Below are 18,741 nucleotides of genomic sequence, written 5' to 3'. Positions count from 1 at the left end.
CTCCCCCCTTGGCGCACCCTCCTCCTTGGCCGGCCGCCTCCCCCCTTGCTCCTTTATATACGGGGGCAGGGGGGCACCCCATAGACACAACAATTGATCGTTTGATCTTTTAGCCGTGTGCGGTGCCCCCCTCCACCATAGTCCACCTCGATAATACTGTAGCGGCTTTTAGGCGAAGCCCTGCGTCGGTAGAACATCATCATCGTCACCACGCCGTCGTGCTAACGAAACTCTCCCTGAACACTCGGCTGGATCGGAGTTCGAGGGACATCATCGGGTTGAACGTGTGCTGAACTCGGAGGTGCCGTGCGTTCGGTACTTGATCAGTCGGATCGTGAAGACGTACGACTACATCAACCGCGTTGTGCTAACGCTTCCGCTTTCGGTCTACGAGGGTACGTAGACAACACTCTCCCCTCTCGTTGCTATGCATCACCATGATCTTGCGTGTGCGTAGGAAATTTTTCGAACTTACTACGTTCCGCAACAGTGGCATCCGAGCCAGGTTTTATGCGGAGTTGTGGGCGATATAAGTCATACTGCTTACCAGCATGTCACACTTTGGTTCGGCGGTATTGTTGGATGAAGCGGCCCAGACCGACATTACGCGTACGCTTACGCGAGACTGGTTTTACCGCCGTGCTATGCACACAGGGGACTAGCGGGTGTCAGTTTCTCCAACTTTAGTTGAACTGAGTGTGGCTACGCCCGGTCCTTGCGAAGGTTAAAACAGCACCAACTTGACAAACTATCGTTGTGGTTTTGATGCGTAGGTAAGAACGGTTCTTGCTCAGCCCATAGCAGCCACGTAAAACTTGCAACAACAAAGTAGAGGACGTCTAACTTGTTTTTGCAGGGCATGTTGTGATGTGATATGGTCAAGACATGATGCTAAATTTTATTGTATGAGATGATCATGTTTTGTAACCGAGTTATCGGCAACTGGCAGGAGCCATATGGTTGTCGCTTTATTGTATGCAATGCAATCGCTCTGTAATTGCTTTACTTTATCACTAAGCGGTAGCGATAGTCGTAGAAGCAATAGTTGGCAAGAAGACAACGATACTACGATGGAGATCAAGGTGTCGCGCCGGTGACGATGGTGATCATGACGATGCTTCAGAGATGGAGATCACAAGCACAAGATGATGATGGCCATATCATATCACTTATATTGATTGCATGTGATGTTTATCTTTTATGCATCTTATCTTGCTTTGATTGGCGGTAGCATTATAAGATGATCCCTCACTAAATTATCAAAGTATAAGTGTTCTCCCTGAGTATGCACAGTTGTGAAAGTTCTTCGTGCTAAGACACCACGTGATGATCGGGTGTGATAGGCTTTACGTTCAAATACAACGGGTGCAAAATAGTTGCACACGCGGAATACTCAGGTTAAGCTTGACGAGCCTAGCATATAACAGATATGGCCTCGGAACACGGAGACCGAAAGGTCGAGCGTGAATCATGATCGGACATGGTTTAGTTGATATGGATCACGTGATCACTTAGAGGATTAGAGGGATGTCTATCTAAGTGGGAGTTCTTAAGTAATATGATTAATTGAACTCAAATTTATCATGAACTTAGTCTTGATAGTATTTTGCAAATTATGTTGTAGATCAATAGCTCGCGTTGTTGCTTCCCTGTGTTTATTCTTGATATGTTCCTAGAGAAAAATTATGTTGAAAGATGTTAGTAGCAAAGATGCGGATTGGATCCGTGATCTGAGGATTATCCTCATTGCTGCACAGAACAATTATGTCCTTGATGCACTGCTAGGTGACAGACCTATTGCAGGAGCAGATACAGACGTTATGAACGTTTGGCTAGCTCAATATGATGACTACTTGATAGTTTAGTGCACCGTGCTTAACGGCTTAGAATCGGGACTTCAAAGACGTTTTGAACGTCATGGACCATATGAGATGTTCGAGGAGTTGAAGTTAATATTTCAAGCAAATACCCGAGTTGAGAGATATGAAGTCTCCAACAAGTTCTATAGCTAAAAGATGGAGGAGAATAGCTCAAGCAGTGAGCATGTGCTCAGATTGTCTGGGTACTACAATCGCTTGAATCAAGTGGGAGTTAATCTTCCAGATAAAATAGTGATTGACAGAATTCTCTAGTCACCATCACCAAGTTAGTAGAACTTCGTGATGAACTATAGTACGCAAGGGATGACGAAAGTAGTTCCTGAGCTCTTCGTGATGCTGAAATCGACGAAGGTAGAAATCAAGAAAGAGCATCAAGTGTGGATGGTTAACAAGACCACTAGTTTCAAGAAAAGGGCAAAGGGATAGAAGGGGAACTTCAAGAAGAACGACAAGCAAGTTGCTGCTCAAGTGAAGAAGCCCAAGTCTGGACCTAAGCCTGAGACTAAGTGCTTCTACTGCAAAGAGACTGGTCACTGGAAGCGGAACTGCCCCAAGTATTTGGTGGATAAGAAGGATGGCAAAAGTGAACAAAGGTATATTTGATATACAGATTATTGATGTGTATTTTACTAGTGTTCGTAGCAACCCCTCGGTATTTGATACTGGTTCAGTTGCTAAAGAGTAGTAACTCGAAACAGGAGTTGCAGAATGAACAGAGACTAGTTAAGGGTGAAGTGACGATGTGTGTTCGAAGTGGTTCCAAGATTGATATGATCATCATCGCACGCTCCCAACACTTTCGGGATTAGTGTTGAACCTAAATAAGTGTTATTTGGTGTTTGCGTTGAGCATGAATATGATTTGAGCATGTTTATTGCAATACGGTTATTCATTTAAGTTAGAGAATAATTGTTGTTCTATTTACATGAATAAAACCTTCTATGGTCATACACCCAATGAAAATGGTTTGTTGGATCTCGATCGTAGTGATACACATATTCATAATATTGAAGCCAAAAGATGCAAAGTTAATAATGATAGTGCAACTTATTTGTGGCACTGCCGTTTAGGTCATATTGGTGTAAAGCGCATGAAGAAACTCCATGGTGATGGGATTTTGGAATCACTTGATTATGAATCACTTGATGCTTGCGAACCATGCCTCTTGGGCAAGATGACTAAAACGCCGTTCTCCGGAACAATGGAGCAAGCAACAAATTTGTTGGAAATTATACATACTGATGTATGTGGTCCGATGAATATTGAGGCTCGTAGCGGGTATCATTATTTTCTGACCTTCACAGATGATTTGAGCAGATATGGGTATATCTACTTAATGAAACAGAAGTCTGAAACATTTGAAAAGTTCATATAATTTCAGAGTGAAGTGGAAAATTATCATAACAAGAAAATAAAGTTTCTACGATCTGATCGTGGAGAAGAGTATTTGAGTTACGAGTTTGGTCTTCAGTTAAAACAATGTGAAATAGTTTCACTGCTCACGCCACCTGGAACACCACAGTGTAATGGTGTGTCCGAACATCGTAACCGTACATTATTAGATATGGTGCAATCTATGATGTCTCTTACCGATTTACCACTATCGTTTTGGGGTTATGCATTAAAGACAGCTGCATCCACGTTAAAAAGGGCCCCGTCTAAGTCCGTTGAGACGACACAATATGAACTGTGGTTTGGCAAGAAACCAAAGTTGTCGTTTCTTAAAGTTTGGGGTTGTGATGCTTATATGAAAAAGTTTCATCCCGATAAGCTCAAACCCAAATCGGAGAAATATGTCTTCATAGGATACCCAAAGGAGACTGTTGGGTACACCTTCTATCACAGATCCGAAGGCAAGACATTCGTTGCTAAGAATGGATCCTTTCTAGAGAAGGAGTTTCTCTCGAAAGAAGTGAGTGGGAGGAAAGTAGAACTTGATGAGGTAACTGTACCTGCTCCCTTATTGGAAAGTAGTTCATCACAGAAATCTGTTCCTGTGACTCTTACACCAATTAGTGAGGAAGCTAATGATGATGATCATGTAACTTCAGATCAAGTTACTACCGAACCTCGTAGGTCAACCAGAATGAAATCCGCACCAGAGTGGTACGGTAATCCAGTTCTGGAGGTCATGTTACTTGACCATGACAAACCTACGAACTATGAGGAAGCGTTGATGAGCCCGGATTCCGCAAAATGGCTTGAGGCCATGAAATCTGAGATGGGATCCATGTGTGAGAACAAAGTGTGGACTTTGGTTGACTTGCCCGGTGATCGGCAAGCCATAGAAAATAAATAGATCTTCAAGATGAAGACGGACGCTGATAGTAGTGTTACTATCTACAAAGCTAGACTTGTCGGAAAAAGGTTTTTGTCAAAGTTCAAGGTGTTGACTACGATGAGATTTTCTCACTCATAGCGATGCTTAAGTCTGTCCGAATCATGTTATCAATTGCCACATTTTATGAAATCTAGCAAATGGATGTCGAAACTACATTCCTTAATGGATTTCTTAAAGAAGAGTTGTATATGATGCAACCAAAAGGTTTTGTCAATCCTAAAGGTGCTAACAAAATATGCAAGATCCAGCGATCCATCTATGGACTGGTGCAAGCATCTCGGAGTTGAAATATACGCTTTGATAAGTTGATCAAAGCATATAGTTTTATACAGACTTGCGGTGAAGCCTGTATTTACAAGAAAGTGAGTGGGAGCACTACAGCATTTCTGATAAGTATATGTGAATGACATATTGTTGATCGGAAATAATGTAGAATTATTCTGCAAAGCATAAAGGAGTATTTGAAAGGAGTTTTTCAAAGAAGGACCTCGGTGAAGCTGCTTACATATTGAGCATCAAGATCTATAGAGATAGATCAAGACGCTTGATAAGTTTTTTTAATGAGTACATACCTTGACAAGATTTTGAAGTAGTTCAAAATGGAACAGTCAAAGAAAGAGTTTCTTGCCTGTGTTACAAGGTGTGAAATTGAGTAAGACTCAAAGCCCGACCACGGCAGAAGATAGAAAGAGAATGAAAGTCATTCCCTATGCCATAGGTTCTATAAAGTATGCCATGCTGTGTACCAGATCTATTGTATACCCTACACTGATTTTAGCAAGGGAGTACAATAGTGATCTAGGAGTAGATCACTGGACAGCGGTCAAAATTATCCTTAGTGGAATAAGGATATGTTTCTCGATTATGGAAGTGACAAAAGGTTCGTCGTAAAGGGTTACGTCGATGCAAGTTTTGACACTAATCTAGATGACTCTAAGTCTTGGTCTAGATACATATTGAAAGTGGGAGCAATTAGCTAGAGTAGCTCCGTGCAGAGCATTGTAGACATAGAAATTTGCAAAATACTTACGGATCTGAATGTGACAGACCCGTTGACTAAAATTATCTCACAAGCAAAACATGATCACACCTTAGTACTCTTTGGGTGTTAATCACATAAGCGATGTGCACTAGATTATTGACTCTAGTAAACCCTTTGGGTGTTGGTCACATGACGATGTGAACTATGGGTGTTAATCACATGGTGATGTGAACTATTGATGTTAAATCACATGGCGATGTGAACTACATTATTGACTGTAGTGCAAGTGGGAGACTGAAGGAAATATGCCCTAGAGGCAATAATAAAGTTATTATTTATTTCCTTATATCATGATAAATATTTATTATTCATGCTAGAATTGTATTAACCGGAAACATGATACATGTGTGAATACATAGACAAACAGAGTGTCACTAGTATGCCTCTACTTGACTAGCTCGTTGATCAAAGATGGTTATGTTTCCTAGCCATAGACATGAGTTGTCATTTGATTAACGGGATCATATCATTAGTTGAATGATGTGATTGACTTGACCCATTCCGTTAGCTTAGCACACAATCGTTTAGTATTCTGCTATTGCTTTCTTCATGACTTATACATGTTCCTATGACTATGAGATTATGCAACTCCCGTTTACCGGAGGAACACTTTGTGTGCTACCAAACGTCACAACGTAACTGCACTAGTACAAAACAGGGCTTTCGTCACAGGGCAATTTTCACATTAGTCCCGGTTCAGTCACGAACCGGGACTAATGTGAGCATTGGTCCCGGTTCGTGCGGCTAAGGCATTAGTCCCGGTTCACCTGGGCCCTTTAGTCCCGGTTGGTGCCAAGAACCGGTACTAAAGGGCCCATTTTCAAACTCTACCCCCCCCCGACCGCCTTTGCAGTTTTAGAAAAAACAAAAGAAAATGATGGAAATGTCAAAAAAATAAAATAAAATAAGTTTCCCATGTGATATGTGGTCTAGTTGTTGGGAAAATTAACAAATATGAATTTTGACTTTATTTGCAAAATCTCTCTGGAATTTCTTAAAATGGGCATAACTTTTGCATACGAACTCGGATGAAAAAGTTTTTTATATGAAAAATCATCTACTCGAAAAGTTACATCCGTATTTAACCAGGGGAACTCGTTAAACATTTTCAAAATCCTCAAAAACCTAACAGAAAAAAAGATACGGGGCTTTTAAGATCTGGAGAGGCAAAAAAATTCAAAAAATTCAAATTTTGGTCAAACTGTGGTCAAACAATGGTCAAACTAATTATTCTAGAATATTAGTGTTACTAAATAATTATTTCAGTTTTTTTGAATTTTGGTCAAATCTGGTCAAACTGTGGTCAAACAGTGGTCAAACAATGGTCAAACTAATTATTTCAGAAATATTAGTGTTACTAAATAATTATTGTTTTTTAAAACAATAGTTTCAAACTCAAACAGTGAAATGTGTCACTTCATGCTCAAGCTAAATTCCTGAGGGTTAATAGAATTGACATCTTACTATTGTCAGGAAAACAACAAGTGCAGACTTGGAAACGAGGGAGAATACAACCCGGAAGTTAAGCGTGCTCAGGCTGGAGTAGTGAGAGGATGGGTGACCGTCCGGGAAGTTAGATGATTTGGAATGATGGGGGGTGATTAGAGATTAGAGGATAAATTGAGCAGTGATGAGGGGTGGCGATTAGAGATTAGAGGTTAAAATAATTCAGAAATTTGAAAATAAAAAAAAAATAAAAAAAATTCGCAAAAAAGAATTTCAAAAAAAAAATATCATAAAATTTCCTCTAATCATGAGATTAGAGGTAACACCAACCGGGACTAAAGGTGGAGCTCCAGGCTGCGTCCACGTGGACGGCCTTTAGTCCCGGTTCGTGTTAGAACCGGGACTAAAGGGGGAGGCATTAGTAACGACCCTTTAGTCCCGGTTCAAAAACCGGGACTAAAGGCCCTTACCAACCAGGACAGAAGCCCCCCTTTTCTACTAGTGCTGGGTGATTATAAAGGTGCTCTACAGGTGTCTCCGAAAGTACTTGTTGGGTTGGCGTATTTTGAGATTAGGATTTGTCACTCCGATTGTCGGAGAGGTATCTCTGGGCCCACTCGGTAATGCACATCACTTAAGCCTTGCAAGCATTGCAACTAATGAGTTAGTTTCGGGATGATGTATTACAGAACGAGTAAAGAGACTTGCCGGTAACGAGATTAAACTAGGTATTGAGATACCGACGATCGAATCTCGGGCAAGTAACATACCGATGACAAAGGGAACAACGTATGTTGTTATGCGGTTTGACCGATAAAGATCTTCGTAGAATATGTGGGAGCCAATATGAGCATCCTGGTTCCGCTATTGGTTATTGACCGGAGACATGTCTCGATCATGTCTACAAAGTTCTCGAACCCGTAGGGTCCGCACGCTTAAAGTTCGATGATGGTTATATTATGAGTTTATGTGTTTTGATGTACCGAAGGTAGTTCGGAGTCCCGGATGAGATCGGGGACACGACGAGGAGTCTCAAAATGGCCGAGACGTAAAGATCGATATATTGGACGACTATATTCGGACTTCGGAAAGGTTCTGAGTGATTCGTGTATTTATCGGAGTACCGAAGAGTTACGGGAATTCGCCGGGGAGAAGTATTGGACCTTATTGGGCCATACGGGAATAGAGGAGAGAGGCCAAAAGAAAGGAGGCGCGCACCCCCCATCTGGTCCGAATTGGACAAGGGGTGCAGCCCCCTTTTCCTTCTCCCTCTCCCCCTCTTTCCTTCTCTCCTACTCCAACAAGGAAAGGAGGAGTCCTACTCCCGGTGGGAGTAGGACTTCCCCCCTTGGCGCGCCCTCCTCCTTGGCCGGCCGCCTCCCCCTTTCTCCTTTATATACGGGGGCAGGGGGCACCCCATAGACACAACAATTGATCGTTTGATCTTTTAGCCGTGTGCGGTGCCCCCCTCCACCTTAGTCCACCTCGATAATACTGTAGCGGTGCTTAGGCGAAGCCCTGCGTCGGTAGACATTATCATCGTCACCACGCCGTCGTGCTGACGAAGCTCTCCCTCAACACTCGGCTGGATCGGACTCCGAGGGACGTCATCAGGCTGAACGTGTGCTGAACTCGGAGGTGCCGTGCGTTCGGTACTTGATCGGTCGGATCGTGAAGACGTACGACTACATCAACCGCGTTGTGCTAACACTTCCGCTTTCGGTCTACGAGGGTACGTAGACAACACTCTCCCCTCTCGACCGCTATAAAGCACGTTGGGTGGTCCACGGCTTCCGACAGCGCGCTGGCGTTGACTTCATGGATACATTCGCCCCGGTTGTCAAGCCCGGGACGATTCGCACTGTTCTTCAGCTTGCGGTCTCTCGTGCCTGGCCGGTGCACCAGATGGATGTCTCCAACGCCTTCCTCCATGGTCGTCTTGAGGAGCAGGTATATTGCCAGCAGCCTACGGGGTTCGTCGACGACACTTGTCCGAAGCATGTTTGCCTGCTTTCTCGCTCCCGTTACGAGCTCAACCAGGCTCCCCGCGCTTGGTACTAGCGCATTGCAGTGTTTCTTCATCAGCTCGGCTTTCGCTCCGCCTGCTCCGATACTTCGCTGTTCATTTACCAACACGGGGATGCTACCGCGTACTTACTGCTTTATGTCGACGACATCATCATGACATCTTGCTCTAGTGTTCTTCTTCGACAGCTTACCGATCGTCTTCGCGCTGAGTTTGCCATTAAGGACATGGGTCCTCTACACTATTTCCTCGGCATCGAGGTTGTTCGACGTGCGGATGGCTTCTTTCATCAGCGGAAGTATGCTCATGAGCTTCTTGATGGCGCTGGGATGCTTAATTGCAAACCCGCGTCTACTTCTGTCGACACGAAGGCCAAGCTAGCTGCCACTGACGTGTCACCTGCTCCGGACGCTTCGTTTTATCGGTCTATTGTTGGCGCCCTTCAGTATCTCACTCTGACCCGACCGGAGCTCCAGTACGCCGTTCAACATGTCTGCTTACACATGCATGCTCCTTGTGATGCTCATTGGACTACGGTCAAGCGGATACTCCGTTACATCCGCGGCACCTTGGATTTCGGGTTGTCTCTTCATGCCTCTCCGACTCTGGACATCACTGCTTACTAGGATGCTGATTGGGCCGGCTGCCCTGACACGCAACGTTCCACTTTGGGCTATTGTGTTTATCTTGGACCGTCGTTGATCTCTTGGTCATCTAAGCGGCAGCCCACTGTTTCTCGCTCCAGTGCTCAAGCCGAGTATCGAGCAGTTGCTAATGTTGTTGCGGAGTGCTCCTGGCTTCGTCAGCTTCTTCATGAGCTCTCTTGTCCTGTCGCCAAGGCCACGGTTGTCTACTGCGACAACGTCTCCGCTGTATACCTCTCCGCCAACCCTGTTCATCACCGCTGCACCAAACATATTGAGCTCGATATTCATTTTGTTCGGGAACAGGTGGCTCTTGGACACACCCGGGTTCTCCATGTCCCTACTTCCCAACACTTTGTGGACATCATGACCAACGGGTTGCCTACGGCGTCTTTCGAGGATTTTCGCTCCAGTCTCTGCGTCGGTCGTCCCGATGCTTCGACTGCGGGGGGTGTTGAGATATGTATATTGCATGTATATTTCTTGTACCACAAGCCGTCCTCCATCCTTGTATAGTTGAGGACGTGGCTACCTCTACAGTGGGAAACTCACTGAACCACCGCGGCATGAGCGGCGTGGTCGGCCCTCCTCCGGCCGCGTGGTGTTCCAAGGCGGCTCATCGGAGAGGCGCCGATGTACTCGGAGACGGCCCAGTCGCTCCTCTCCCATCCCATCCCATCCCTGCGCTGCACGCCCACGGCGACCGTCTTCGGCGACCAACCGCAGCCGCGAGCGGCGACGGGGATGCTACACGCCCAGAATACGGGCAGCTGGCTCGGCGACACGGTGGCCGGTCGGAGCCACGGCAGGGAGGCGCCGAGGGTTGGTCGCCCGGGAGGTTCGGGAAGGAGGAGAAGGTTGGGGATTGATTCCTACAGAGTGGCGCTGACGACTGGGCCCCACGAGTCAGAGCCCCAATTTTTCTGTGGTGTCGTCTGAATCCCACAGCTAGAATCTGAAATTCAGTTGCCGCAATCCGTTCATATTCATATACCGGAAAGGGAGAATTCACATGGGCCTTCACGCCTCCCATCCCTCCACACGCTTCACTGCGGCGCCGACCACCGCCGCCGGTGACCACAGGCTCCGCAAAGCACGCGGACGCGTGAGCGGAAGGAGGGCCGGGGATGGTACGTGGCCGCAGCCAGCATGGGTAGGTCTCCCCTGAGACCTCGAGCAAGAGGAGTAAGCGCCTCGAGGTCGGAGGAAGAAACACTTCAAGTTGTTTGAGAACCATGAATCACATGGATGGTCTTGGAGTGTTGGGTTTGTGCAATTCAAATCATCGGTGGAGAGAAGAAATCAAAGACTAGACAAATAATCAGCCGCAGTGCATGACTGATGTTGCCCTCCAAAAGAAATTTCCAGACCTTCTGACCCATACAGTGTTCTTAATTCTTACAGCAGGAACAACAACAAAGGTAACAGTGAAAATTTTGTACTAGTTCACAATTATCAGAAAAGAAAAGAGAATGTGTGTGCTTCAGTAAAGGGAGCAATCACCACTCACAGTATCACAAGTACGCACCTTGTAGAAGTACCACTATCCTTCTTGACTAAAGACCTGTAATCTGAGGCCATGCTATTCTTTTCTTGCTTCTCCATTCAAGCCATGTTATTCGTTTGTTTGATCGAAGAGTTGAATATGAGATTAATATAAACCAAAAAAGAAATAGTTTATGTCTTATCTTTTCTGGCTTGGAAGATATTTGGAAATGTTCATCTACTGACTTCTGCCAGTCTAGAAGGAGCAAAAAAAAAAAAAACCAAACTGGTGTGAAACCAAGACTTCACTGTTTTGAACTTTCAATCCCATGAAGACTTCTTTCCTACTGAACCTAACGTCGGAGAGTGCATATCCCTTTCCTGCATGGCAAACATTTCTAAGCATGAAACTGACCCTGCAATGACTTGCAAACCGAAGCGATCATGACCGAAGTTACGACCTTATGGGCACAGCCTGCTTTGATAGCCAGACACCCAGAACAAGGAATTTTCTTTCTGCTCTTTTGACAGATAAAGGTATTCACAGCCTGCCAAAGACCTAAGACCAACAAACTGTGGGACTCTTTTCTTAGACCAGCAAACAAACTGACTAATACAGGAGTAGTTTTACTATAACTACTTACACAGCAACACGTACTAGATAAATACTTTCAATAAGAAGAATAATCATAACAAGATCTGTTGATGCTGGGGTGGAGTCTAAATGGTGAAAGAAACCTGTACGGCTTCTCACTAGTCAGCACACAAGATAAAAGAAGAGAAAATATGGTATTCAGTAAGGAAAACAGTAACAGCTCTATCATAAACCATGCATGAGCTTCGAGCGTTGGATGAGTGCAATTCAAATCATCGGTTGATGAAATATTAGACAATTGATCAGCAGCTACTATTCTAAAAGCGGTCGGTCTTTATAACCATGCGATGTGGCCTCCGTATCTCACAGTGAACAATGTAGTTGTAGTGAGGCGGCAGGTGAGATGTCCATGCATGGACCTTGAATTTCCCACGAGGCCTGACACTTCCAAATAGAAGATCTTGCATGCTCATCATCTCAGGATCTTCAGGTCCGGTTTCAGCAGAACATGTCTCACCAAACATCACCAAGCATTCAGAGGAAGTTCCCTTTGCTCTCCTAAGATATACCGGCTCTGCCATCTGCCAAGGATCAGTGAAATGTTCACCATACAGCGAAAAATTTGTCTGTATCATATTCCTGAGGAATGCAAGAGCCATGCTCCAGAAACGGGGGTTAAAATTTGCTTTCAGTAGTCCACTGAAAATGGTTGCAGCCATGAAGCACCCATTCATCAGCCTGGCCATCTCCATGGCCATTGCTGCGAGCTTCGGGTGGTCCTCGGCGCTTGTGCTCCCAAAAGCATGCACCTTGAAGAAGTACCAGTATGCTTCTTGAGTAAAGAACTGTAATCTGAGGGGTACTGTGGTTCCAAAGTTTGCAATCTTGTCGGACCGGCTCATGATTATGATCTTACTGCCCTTTCCGATGCAACTTCTCGCAGCTGAATACAACCTTTTCCATTCAGACTTGTCGATATCCAGAAATAGCTCAATGATGATCAATGTCCTTCCACCGCCCATGCCACGGTTTTGATGCTTGATTCTACCTCCATCTTTTAGGGTCTCTACACTTGCATCTTTTAGATCATCTCCACTGAAACACAAAATCTGAAAGAAGTGGTTGCGCACCCTTTCATCATCGCACACATGCTCGATCAGGGTGCTCTTTCCAACTTTTCCGGGACCGATGAGCGGCAGGACAGCCGGATTACCAGCGGCACCGGGAGCAGTCTCCGCCTGCAACAGGAAGTTAATAATATGTTCCATCTCCATTTGGCGTCCGAACATGCACTTGTTCAGCAGAATATACATGCTGTAGGGTTGGCGGGTCAAACGTGGACATCTGTTTAGAAACATGATGAACTCACCCACATCTTCAATGGTGTTCCTTATGCTGCCAAGAACTTGCTCCAGCAGCTCAGCTTGTGTTGCACCTTCACTGTTGCCTCTGCAGAAACATACACGCTTTGCAGGGTTGAACATAGATGGGGCAAAAGAGTAGTTGACTTCATGATCTTTTGTCTTTCCTTCTCCATGAGCTCGGCAACTGAAGACGTCGAGGGTGTAATATCCTCTGTACATCTCCTTTTTCAGTATGCTGAGTTGCCGCAGCATGGCCTGGTTTGTGATGAGCCGGTGATCTGCCTCCTCGACGACGACATGAAGCCGCAGTAGGAGCCGTTGCAGGCTGTGCAGCCTCTCCTCCTCAGTTGTCGCAGCCGTCCGCTGCTTCAAGTATCCGTCCAGCAGGAAAGATATGGATCTACTGGCAAGCTCACCAATGGCAGCAGAAAATATTACCTCCATGTATTTGTGTTTGAGAACCCCCTGGCCTTTGCGCCTCTTGAGGAATACAGGACTGCAATGGATCAATTGCTAAAGCTGGGTGAAGCTATATATATCTGAAACTTCTCAGAGGACTCGCCCAAGGACACTGTGAGTCTTCATCTTACTTCTCCAATTGAAGCCGTGTTATTATTTTCTTTTATGAAAGAGTTGAATATGAGGTTGTATAAACCGAAAGAGACATGTGTGCAGAAGTTTGTGCCCTATCTTTTCTTGCTTGGAAGAAATTTGGAAATGGCCATCTAGTGACCTCTAGTAGTATTAGTATAGAAGGAGCAGAAAAAACAAAGAGCTGGTGCGAAACAAAGACTTGGCTGTACATCCCTTTCCTGCCTGGCAAACATTTCTAAGCATGAAAGTGACCCTGCGATGACTTTGCAAACCCGGAGACCGGAGTGATAGCCGCCCGTCATGAAGCACAAAATATTCAGAATTCCCTTCTCGTTGCAGTTTTGACAGATAACGGTGTTTCACGACCTGCCACTGTTCAGCAAACTGCTTGCTTCTTCAGTTGGACTCTCTAGTGTCCAACATTAACCTCTTTACTGAGGCTGCTTCAGAATCGACTAATACAAGAACTAATGCGGCTGTTGCGACCGCTGAAGAGATGGTTTGCCTTTATGCCCTGAGAGGTGGACGTGTCGATGGAACAATGCTTGCTTGCTGTTGACGGAGAGAAAAGCGACGGCAGTCCCAGCGCTTACAGCTGCTGAAGAACTAAGTTGCCAGCACCCGTAGCCCTGACGCGCCGTCTGGCACCATCCCCTGTTTTCTCCAATGCTGGTTCATGTGTTCTTCTGTCCTGACCTTTGCCTAGCAAGATATGCTGCAGTACTTTTTGATGTATGCCACACTGACCCTGCTCTCCATGTTGAGCCAGATTTAATTGGGCTAAAGCTGCTGTGACGATTTGTTTTTTTGTTTTGTTTTTTTGAACGGTCACCGGGGGGAGAGCTTCCCCACCTGAATATATTACCACTCAAATGAAGGTCGGAGGATTACAGCAGAAGTATGATTACAATTTCAGCTAGAGGGGATTGCAGAGGAGAGAAAATGTAGCCACTGTCTAGCAGAATTACTATCCTCAGTCTTTTTGAATTGGAAAACCCAAAGAGAGAAATCAGCTACAATATTTCTTAGCGTTATTCTGAGAGAGTGGTCTTCGTTCCTGAACACGAGAGCATTTCTCGAGTCCCAAAGCTTCCAAGAAACTGTCAAGGCCACCGATGGCCAGATGTTGGGGTTGAGGCCCTGAATCGGTGGGTGTTGGTGAAGAGCAGTGAGGGAGGGCGGGGCAGGCAGGCCCAGGCGAGACCAAACTTGTGCTGCATAGAAGCAGGTGGAGATGAGGTGAAGAGCATCTTCATACGGGTCTTGACATCGTGGGCAGGCTGCGGATTGAGCAACATGTTTGTGAAACATGTTGGCCTTCGTATTTAGCCGGTCGCGGAGGAGAAGCCACGCGAAGATCTTGACTTTGATCGGAACCTTGGAAGCCCAGACAAAATCATGGTGTGGATCAAAGGAGTCATCAGCAACAATGGAAGAGTATGCGTTCTTGGCTAAGAATGTAAGCCCATGCGTGAGAGACCGCTCGTCTGGTCGGTCGACCTGTTGGAAATCTTGCAACAACAACAACACACAGTCCAACTCTCGGGCAGCAACATTAGTAAGGCGGCTCCGAAGGTTCGATAATAAGCTGGTTTGCCAAATGGTAGCCACTAGCACCTTGTCATCAATGGAGTGTGAGTATAGGTGAGGGAAAACTTTGTGGAGAGGTGACTCAAGAATCCATTTATCTAGCCAAAAAAAGGTGGAGAGGCCATTGTAGGTGATCACAAAGGAGTGCTCAATTAGGAGGGGGAGGTTTTTGTTTATTATTTTCCAAAGAAAAGAGGGTCTGGAGGTTTTGTTGCAATGCCCAGTGGATATTGGTGGTGATACCACTGAGTCCAAGGGACATTTGGGTGTTGCAAAATTTTGAAGGAGAATTTCATAAGCAGGCAGCGGTTCTGAATTTCTAGATTTTTAATGCCTAGACCACCAAGTTCTTTCGGTTTGCATACGTTTTTCCACGCGACGAGACACCTCGCACCCGTGCACGTGTCCTCGTTTGACCAGAAGAAAGATCGCCGAATGGCGTCAAGCTTAACAAGGAGAGACTTAGGGAGGCGGAAGACGAACATGAAATATACAGCTAGGGAGTCGAGGACCGCTGTCAGTAAAGTTAGCCTTGCTCCACAGGAGAGCAGACGCGCTACCCAGCTGAAGAGGAATTTTCGAAAGCTGTCTATGATACGGTCGAAAGCTGAGATGGGTAGTTTGGTAGGGGAGAGAGGGAGACCTAGGTAGATTAACGGAAAGGAGGAGAAGTTACATCCGAGAGCAGCCACGATATTATTTTGAATAGAGGTATCTGTGGCAATGGTGAGAAGAGAAGTTTTTTGGAAGTTGATGACCAGACCAGTTGCTAGGGCGAAATCGTGCAAGGTGTTTTTGAGGGTTGTGGTTGCGACCACGCTAGTAGCAACAATTATTAGTGTATCATCAGCGTATTGTAAGGTTACAGGGGGTTCATTTGGTCGGAGAGGGTGGCATAGTTCGTTCTGTCAGAAAGCCTGGGCGATCAATCTTTGAAGGACATCGGCAACGATGATGAACAAGTAGGGCGAGAATGGATCCCCCTGTCGAAGGCCACATCTACATTGGATCCAGGACCCTGGATTGCCATTAAGGAGAATAGCAGTTTTTCCAGTCTGTAGAATGTTTTGGACCCATGCACAGAAGATTGGAGGGAAACCCCTTGCTTGTAAGATAGATATGAGAGAGGACAAGCAAATGGAGTCAAAAGCTTTTCTGAAATCAAGCTTGATAACCATGGTTGGAGCTTTTCTTGTGTGGCAAGCACTGAGAATGTCGGCTGCATAGATGAAATTTTCTGCAATGTTGCGTCCGTGAAGGAACCCAGTTTGGTCGTAGTGAATGAGAAGCGGGATAAGAGGTTTTTACTCGGTTTGTGAGAACCTTGGCCACCGCTTTTGGGGTACAGTTTTGTAGAGAGATTGGTCGAAATGCATCGGGAGAGGTTGGAGCTTGGGTTTTAGGAAGGAGGGCCATGAAGGCTCGGTTGAAACGATCGAGAGAAGTTGTTTGATCATGGAAAGCAGAAAAAAACGGGAGGATGGAGTGTTTGATTTCATTCCAGAATTTTCGAAAGAAAAAGGGTCGAAATCCGTCCGGGCCTGGGCTGGCATTGGTGTTCATGGTTAGAAAGGCGTGGTGGATTTCGTCTTGGGAGAACGGATTTGCAAGATCACGAAGCTGAGGTAGAGTTGTCGGGTATTGCTGGAGTAGGTTGAAGTTCCATGTAGCTGTTTTTGTGGTCCCGATGAGTTGTTGGAAGTAAGTTTTTAGGATCTCTGCTTTGTGCTCATGTAGGAAGATTTCAGAGTCGTTATGGATTAGCATCGGGATTTTATTCAAGCGTGATCGTTGAGTGGCAGAGGCGTGGAAGAACCTGGTGTTTTCATCGCCGTCAACGACCCCCCTAATCTTACCTCTCTGTTTCCAGAAGGAAATTTTTTGTTTGATAGCACTTTGTAGCAGGTTCGTAATTGTGAGTCTAAGTTTTCGTTCAAGCAGGGAGAGGGGGGCAATTTCCTTGTTCAGGTCGAGAGCCAGAATTGCAAGTTTGCAATTTGCCTCCCGTTGGTAGATGGGCCTAAGAGATTTGGCCCAAGATTTGAGGGCCGAGCGAGTTTTTTTCTTCAGATTTTGAGCGAGAGAAGCAACAGAGTTCGTAATAGGCCCAATATTGTTTTCTATATTGGGTTGCCAAAAGTTTTGCACTATGGTTCTGCAGGTCTGAAAAGAGGTCCAGTAACGTTCAAAACGAAAAAGGCGGGAAGATGGGATAGATGTGGAGACAGTAACCAGGAGTGGTACGTGATCGGATGCGAATCGAGAGAGGGAGGTCAGGTGCGAGTTGGGAAAGAGCGCATCCCAGGCTAGGTTTATAAGAACTCTGTCTAATCGTATTAGCGTGGGGGACGTCCTGTTATTTGACCACGTGAATTGGCGGTCAAGAAGAGGGAGTTCGAGCAGCGCAAGTTGATCAATGGTGTCATTGAAGGCATCGGCCTTAGATCGTCGAAAATTCTTATTGTTCTTTTCATTAGGGAAGCGGATTAGATTGAAATCGCCGATGAGAAGCCATGGGGATTGTGGTGGTGGTTCAATTTGTTTGAGCTCTTCTAGGAATTCTAGTTTTAGATCCCTTTGCGAGGGAGCGTAGACGTTAGTTATAAAGATGTTGTGTTGCGAGGCAAGACATGAAAGGGTTAAGGTGGAGGTAAAACGTCTATGGGCACAGTTAAGAAGTGAAAAGCAACGTGAGTTAGTGGCAGAGAGAATACCACCCGCAGAACCAATAGCGTCGAGGTGGTTATTTGAATCAAGGAAGCGTGGCAAGATCGAGAGTAGTTTAATGGTGTCCGATTTGTGTAACTTAGTTTCTTGAAACAAAGCTATCGATGGGCGCAAGTGGTTGATTTCAGAGAATACATTAGCACATTTGTCATTATCACCTAGTCCACGAACATTCCAAGACATGATGGAGTAGGTTTCATTCTTCATACTGAACTTAAGCAGCCACCTTACATGGGAGTGCCGACCCAGCAAACAAATGTCCAGGGTCGGGAAACAGTGAGACTGATTGACAGAAGTAGGCATGAGCACCATTACATCTAACTTAAGCTTAACAGAGCAACTACGGTAGGGTGCGACGCACCGGATACATGGCCAGCGAGGGCCGCCACCAGAGTGGGAGTTGATGCTTGGAGACCTAATCATGGCGATCCCAGGCCACCGGAGCCCGATGCGATGCCAGCCACCATCTCAGGCGGAGCACCGCAAGCAGCAGCAATGGCCGCGAGATCCTCCGGCGAGGCAGGACCGCGGGCCGAGTCGTCAATGAAGCCATCCTCATCACAGAGACGAGCATGGACAAGGGCGTCCGAGAGATCCTTCGAAGCAGATGAAAGGTCAAGCTTGTTTTCCTTGGAGCGCATGGCCTTGGCAGTCATGGAGGAGTAGATTGGCGGCTCGATTTCGGCCAGGCGCGCACTGCGTCTGGCCTTGACGCCGGAGTCAGCCGCCATCTTGGCCTGCCTGCTGATACGCCTGGCCAAGCACTCATGAGTGGGCTCCGGCGGCAGATCCGGAGCCGGGACGGTTTCAACCACTGGCAGAAGTGGCACTGGGAGGGCAGGAGGAGAGTGGGGAGGGAGCTGGGGAGGGGGGGAGCTGGAAGTGCGAGCAGAGGACGGGGAGCTCGCGATCGAACAAAGCGGCGAGCGGGTGGGGAGTGCATGCGGGAGGAGACCATGGAGCATGGACAAGCATGGCGACATGCATGCCATACGCCATGACAGCAA

The 18,741-nt window shown here is 46.1% G+C and overlaps 1 protein-coding gene across 1 annotated transcript; it reads right to left on the bottom strand.

Annotated features, from left to right (window-relative positions):
* Positions 1–11,630: 11,630 nt before the first annotated feature.
* Positions 11,631–13,700, bottom strand: LOC109776319 (disease resistance protein RGA2). The gene has a single exon (XM_040401310.3). The coding sequence runs from the start codon at positions 13,265–13,267 to the stop codon at positions 11,777–11,779; it is 1,491 nt and encodes a 496-aa protein (XP_040257244.1). The 5' UTR covers positions 13,268–13,700; the 3' UTR covers positions 11,631–11,776.
* Between the last annotated feature and the right edge of the window lie 5,041 nt (positions 13,701–18,741).

The sequence above is a fragment of the Aegilops tauschii genome, chromosome 2 (assembly GCF_002575655.3).
Source record: "Aegilops tauschii subsp. strangulata cultivar AL8/78 chromosome 2, Aet v6.0, whole genome shotgun sequence".
NCBI lineage: Eukaryota > Viridiplantae > Streptophyta > Magnoliopsida > Poales > Poaceae > Aegilops > Aegilops tauschii.
This window is presented reverse-complemented; position numbering and strand designations above follow the sequence as displayed.

What these genes read in the sequence shown, in the direction of transcription:
- LOC109776319 (XM_040401310.3), bottom strand. Translation starts at nt 13,267, where the DNA reads ATGGAGGTAATATTTTCTGCTGCCATTGGTGAGCTTGCCAGTAGATCC.